Below are 6,759 nucleotides of genomic sequence, written 5' to 3' on the forward strand. Positions count from 1 at the left end.
AGAATACAAGAAAATGACCTGCACACCTGCATCTACACTGCAATAATGATGACAACTTCATTTATAGTAGCAACACAGATACTGTATATACAAAAAACAACTGATCACAGTAACCCTTGTTGATGAGGATGAGGCGCAATAGGTGGTGATCCCACCTATCCCGTCCCCTTAAGGGGCACTAGCCCCTCCTATGCTCAGCTTTGAGGGTTTGTGTGAACCTGAGGGGCGTGTCATGGGATCTTTAAATATTTGATTTTATACGGCGGTGCCCAGATAGGCCTACACAATGTTTTTCCAAAATGACTGGATATACAGGTTTTGTATCAATTTCTAACCGTAGAAATTGTAGACCTTAATTGTCGAATGTTTAAGCATTCTAATCTAGTCCATAGCGTTAGGGGGACTGGACCAGAGCTATTCAATTCTATAATTCATGTATACTTTACTTTACTAGACAATTTTTTCAAATAATTAATTTTATACTGAGGTGCCCACATAGGCCTTTGTTGTTGTTTGTTGTTTTTTAGGGGCCTAATGGCCTATACAGGTTTAATGTTTGTTTGTAGTTCAATGTTTGTTTTAAAAACACCATTGACAATGAAGGGAACATTTACGTCATATTGTTCCTCATTACGTCATAATGTCTCTTTATTGTTAATGGCATTTAATGTTTGTGTTGGCACCGTTTGTTTTACATAACCATTACATGATACATCACCTAATCAACATGAGTTAGACTTTAATACATTAGCGCCCCTGGCCCTCACTTACCGGTAATCTATTCTGGATCTGGACTCTAGTCTGGAGGTCCTCCTTTTCAGATGGGATTCCATGAAAACGATGCACGCATCATCGGCTGGTCCTTCCTGGCAAGCGAAGAGCCAGCGGCCTGAGCGGGGTGGGCGGGGTTTGGGGAGGAGGACGCGCAGCGCGTCAAGGTGACGGTAGCCTCGGAGACCGCGGCGCAGGCGGTGATTGAAGTTGAACGCGTCGTTCGCTGGACACGGATCTGTTTGTTTACATATTTTATTAGATAGAATACACAAACATAATATTAGTTATATAGGCTACATGTTCAGGACCGCATTGGACACGTTGCTGTCTGATGTGCGCGTAATTCTGGATCCACACACACGAGAGAGCGTATTTGACAGGTTTAGTTTGAACTTGTCTTCCATCAATGGTTTCGATGTTGGAGCGGTCAGTGCCTCACAGAGCCATGGACGCGGACGACTTCAGGAGGGTCGCCTTCCGCAAGAAACATCGAGATGTAGACGAGATCAGCGACACGGAGACGGAACAACACGACTCCCCAGGTGGGTGAGAGAGGAATGCAATGTACTGTCATGTAATTTAGGGTCGCCTTGCGGCCATGCATTAGTCGCCAGGACCCCAACAGTTGGCTGTACCCTGTTCTCTGCCTGGAAGTTGAGGGAGGGGGGGGGGTGTTCACGCGTAATTTGTCCTCCCTTTATTTCTCTATTAACCTTTTGTAAAGTAAAGTAAATAATCTGTCTGGAGAGTGCAACATGCGATCGAGAAGAGACAAGTTGGAAGGAGCTAGGCTACTAGGTATCAAGTATTCTTAGATGACGAGACTATTTACGGCCACTCTTTTCTTAGTCACTCATGCTGTAAACTGTAAACATGTGTTGTCATAGTGTAGTTGTGAAAGCATGGACTGACCAGACGAACACACCTATGGCCATGTTTACACACTGCAGTGCAGGTATGAAGGCTGCAAAGACAGACAAGCTCCAACCTGTTGTGTAACCACCTACTACAGTATAGGCGTACCTCATTCCCCTCAGGGCATTTATTTTTTTTTACAGTAGAAAAACATTCCTATGGTACTTCTACATACCATAGCAGGTCTTGTGTTGTGTTGTCTGACTAATTAAAAAATATTTTCACGTCATAGATCACCAATAAATTGCTAGGCACTATGTATTTTGGTCATGACCTGGCACTGTCTCATTTGAAAAGTTTTAGTGCCAAGGACCCTCATTAAAAAAAAATGAATGGCGTTATTAAAAAATGTAATTGCGGCTAATAACGTGTCGCATCACAAAGCGTTATGTAAATCAGTTATTTGGAGAATTGCTTAAAATTAAATTGGGGGCTTAATCTTTGAACTGTTCCTCATTCTGCCGGGCCCTTGGAGGTCCCCAGAACACACTTTTAGAACCAGTGACGTATAAATGTTGTATACTGTAGCTTCACAGATGAAATCTCCTTTTGTTCTTTTTTTTTGCCCCTAACTTATCCTTGTGGTCTAACTCAACTTCAAAGACCCGACATAAATAATTTTACAGTATATGTTGTCATTCTAGACAGTCAGCCAGGCTGTAACAGATCTTTGGCCCAGGTTTTCAGGTTGGAAGAAATACACCTCCAAGACCAGGATCCATCCAGATTCATGTCAACAACCCGGCAAGGCCGGCACAGGCATTCTGTCTGGGCTTGCTCAGAAGGGAGAAAAAAGACCTGGATCTGTATCTCTCATATAGCCAGGTCTTATCTTAGATTAAGGCGTGCTTGTGCAATCATAAACCTACAGGATTCTGTTCCTGCAGACTTTCTGTTAACTCTGTTCATTGATTCAAACGTCGTACTACATCAACCATGTGTAGATAAGACCTCCGTTAGTCACCAATGAGCAATGGCATACATGTGCTGACTGTCACTGCAGTCACAACAATGACCGTTACACTTGTGGTTGTGTGAATAAGCTCATAACATATCGCACTGCCACGCATTTGATTTTGTGTTAACGTGGGAAACGGAGGGGACCAAACAAGGGGGTGGCCTTTTCTGAACAGGTAGAGATAAGAGGTTGCCTGGGAAACAGAAGGTTCCCGGTGCGTGTTTTTAACGTACTTGAGCAAGACACTTAACCCCTAACTGCTCCCTGCCGCTGCCCACATAGCTCCCACTTGCTGCTGCAAAGAACACATTTCACTGTATGTGAACATTTATATCGACGAAGAAATGGCCCTAAGGACCGGGGAACCAAATGATTGATTATAAATAAGTATAGAGCCCTGGTCATCAGGCAGTGATTTACTTAAGTAAAAGTATCAAAAGTATCAATACCAGATATCACAATGTAGAAATACTCTGTTGCAATGTACTGTATTTAGTTACTTTACACCACTGCATCCCGGTCTGTGGCAAAATGAGTGCTGAGAATCACGGGGAAGCACCTCCTTGGGGATTACTTGTGCTATTCAACATGTTGCACAACCTCAGTTCTGTTATACCTGGCCTTAAGTACAAGCACAAGTACAAGTACAAGTGTCCCTACTGCAACCAAAATGATCACACTGCTGCGCTGCATGAACTACACACTGCTTTATGAACGGACAGCACAGTAGGGCTGGGTGATATGACTACAAATCAATCTCACGATTATTTCAAAGTTTTGTCTTCCACAAGCTCATAACACACCGCAATGTGACATACAGTAGATTGGCTAGTAGATTGGTTACTTTCACAATGTGTGTACACCACCATTGTCTGAGTTAAAGGCATAGTATTGCCCTGTGTTTACATACTGAAAATTCAAAATACATGTTTTGTCCAATCATTTCCTCTATGCTATTGCTAGGCTATCGGCCATTAGAGTTGTGTGGTCGTGTTTACTTGCAGAAACACATGTCGACTCATTGATATTTAAGAAAAAATAATAGGCCTACTGTATATACAAAATTAAAAACCTGGTAATAAAGATATATAGTCGGTTATTGGTTTCAACATATTTTTCAGTTAATTGCCCCGTTCTACAACACAGTGTATACATGTCTAGAAGAACCATTCCTAGTGGAACACAGGATGAGAAGTGACAGTAATGCGACGTCTTCTTGAACTCCTTGTTAAACACTCCTTTATTTGCCGGTGGGTTCTTGGATTGACCACTCTCTAAAACCAGACCGGTCCTGAGTTTTTTTTCCTACCCCAAATCTCTTTGCCGGAAATTGCCGATCTACAAGCTTACAAATGCATGTTGATGTTCCTCATAGAGTAGGGATGCTAGGGCTCCAGTAGGATACGCTTCAGTGAGTACTCTAATAGGGAAGGATGCTTCTGTTGTTGTTTCACAGTCCACAGATTCCAGACAGAAAGAGAGTGAGATGTGTGGTCTAAAGACATGAGCACAGCTATGCACTCATGCAGCCACAATACGAAATGCTGCATCATTAAATGTAGTATTGAACCATATCACAATTGTCACATGGATGGAATGTGCAATCATCTGTGTTATGGAAAATCAAGTTGGTCAACTTTTACTTACATGTACAGTATGTGACTTATGGGTTGCTCCCCTCATTCTCTCTCTCTCTCTCACACACACACACACACACACACACACACACACACACACACACACACACACACACACACACACACACACACACAAATACACTCCGACCGCGGTTCACTTTTATTTTATACATTTATTGTTTTAGGCTATTTATTACAAAAGTGTCATGACAGAATTATGTAATATTGTGTGAGAGGAACACTCAGGGTGACATGAGTAAACATTTGTTTTTAATTTAATTAATGGATGAGATTGGCACATACTACCAACAGTTTATAGATTGTTATGTAGGATATGACCGTAGTAATTTATTCAGTCTCAATAAGTCACAGATCTACTGATCTAACATCGAACATGATCACACTGGCAGAAATGAATACAGAAGATGTAGTGGTTTGATAGATGTAGACCTGTGTTTGTCTAAACAATTTTCTTTTTTACAATTTAGGCATTTTAATTTAGCAGACGCTCTTACTCCAGAGCGATTGACACTAGTAAGCAAGGAAAACACAGGTAATTGCATTAAATGCATAGAAATGGTCATCTAGGATCATAGGTACTGTAAACCAAGAACAGTATCATCGCCCTACCAACAGCCATTAAGATATGTGAATCCCTTGACTCCTTAAAAACCTCTCTCAAAGAGCACCTACGGACGGCTGCAATTCGAAACTGGCCCCCGTGATAAAAATCAGAGTTACCCCCCCATACTGTACATGTTTTTCCCTTTTTGAGGGGCACTAGCCCCTCCTATATACAGCTTTTTGTCCTAACTCGTGTCACATTTGCCATTGACAATGAATTTACGTCATATGTGTCTGAGCAATTCGACATGTTACATCATGATGATGTACGATTATAAGGGCGCCCCTCACACGGGTGTGATTTTGAACTTTTTATATGATTTTTTTCATAGAAATGTACGTCTTTAATTGTTATGATGAATTGAAAATGGTGGGCCCTGATGTAAACATGTCTTGTGCTTTTCATGGTTTCGTCCACAAAATAGCAGTTTTTGTATTGAAAATGTTCAATCAATCAATCAATCAATCAATCAATCATCAGTCTAAAGAGTATAATAGAAAAAAACTATAATCTGTACATTGAAACTATACACACTATAGCATGCCAGGTCTGCAATGACCTGGCATCTGTACCATGCTATCTAAATTACATTTTAGCCTTTGCATAAGCCTGCGACGTCGTCAAGGATAGTTAAAGGCTATGGGCTAAGCCTAAGGAGTATGAAGAGGTGAGTCTTCAAACTACAGTGGAAGATTGGGACTGAGTCAGCAGTTCTATCTGCAATGGGGAGTTTGTTCCACAGTTTGGGAGAAAGCTGGAGAAGAGTCTGGGATGTGTGGAGTATTGTCCCAGGATGTTTTAGGGAAGGTTCTGACAGCTTCCCTGTGTTAGCTGATCTGAGTGAGCGGGAGGGGTTGTAGGGTTGGATCAGGCTTTGAAGACAAAAGTCTTGTTTTGTAAAAACATCAGTGTTTTGTTTTGTACATGGGCTCACTGGGTGAGCTTGAGCTAGCTTTGATTGCCTCTCCCGCCACAAAAACAGATAATCACTAAACCTCAGTGGCACATGACAATAATGCATGGCTAATTCATGAAGCTGCCCTGTTGCTCTTGTGTTTGCGCCTCCCCTCTGCTCTGTTAAGCTGACTGATGATGATGTTTTAATTTGTATGGGGCAAAGAGCTCGGGGCCTAGCAGGATTTGTGCTGGCTGGTTTGTTTGTGGGACTTGGGTTGTGCGTCATGTAACAATGGAGGCGATTGTGTGCAGTGGTGGCCCGCTAAGGGAAGCGAGCGGCAGTGGAACTGCATGAATCGGTGGCTCTGTGGTCTGCTAGCATTCTGTTGTTTCTATTGTTCGCTGCACAGGCCACTGATCCTGAACTGAACCCTCGCAGTACCCTCCATGCTGGCATCACCTCACTTCTGTCACAAAAATACTGGATTTGTAACCAGGGGTGCAGGACATAGCTCTGGTCCATAGCTCTAATGCCGTTGCATTTAGATGACCGATGACTTCCGGGCCTCGCATAAATGCAGACCAGCGTCTCGTCTTTAGCGTAGATAAAAATAACGTTTTTGCTACTCACCAATACAAAGGCGGGTTGTGTCATTAGAAAGCCTACTTTCCTTAGTGGAAGCACTCTGCACCACACATATAAAATTTACTTTTTGGCCAACTAGGGGATTTGTTTTCCACAGGAAAAAAAAAACGTTTAGTTACTCCACTGCGCCCTCTACCAATATTGCCAAGAGAAAACATCTGACATCAAACACTGTACACTCAAGACACGCTCCATATATGGCCAGTACAGAATTCATTCCATATGTTGATCTGACCCCCCCATGCCAAAGCGCCAGGGCGACCTTTAGGGCGAGGTCGCTTCTCGCCCTCAAGGCGTCTTACTGCAT

The 6,759-nt window shown here is 42.5% G+C and overlaps 1 protein-coding gene across 1 annotated transcript in view; it reads left to right on the top strand.

The window, feature by feature from the left end:
- Positions 1–1,022: 1,022 nt before the first annotated feature.
- The window catches only part of LOC308314710 (FYVE, RhoGEF and PH domain-containing protein 4-like), an 88,627-nt gene continuing 82,890 nt past the window's right edge, over positions 1,023–6,759 (top strand). Inside the window, exon 1 of the mRNA XM_080762361.1 lies at positions 1,023–1,316. Coding sequence (XP_080618487.1) covers positions 1,181–1,316 — 136 coding nt within the window. The 5' untranslated portion in view covers positions 1,023–1,180. The remainder of the gene's footprint in view (positions 1,317–6,759) is intronic.

Source organism: Protomyctophum bolini (assembly GCF_963924005.1).
Source record: "Protomyctophum bolini genome assembly, chromosome: 4".
NCBI classification, from domain to species: domain Eukaryota; kingdom Metazoa; phylum Chordata; class Actinopteri; order Myctophiformes; family Myctophidae; genus Protomyctophum; species Protomyctophum bolini.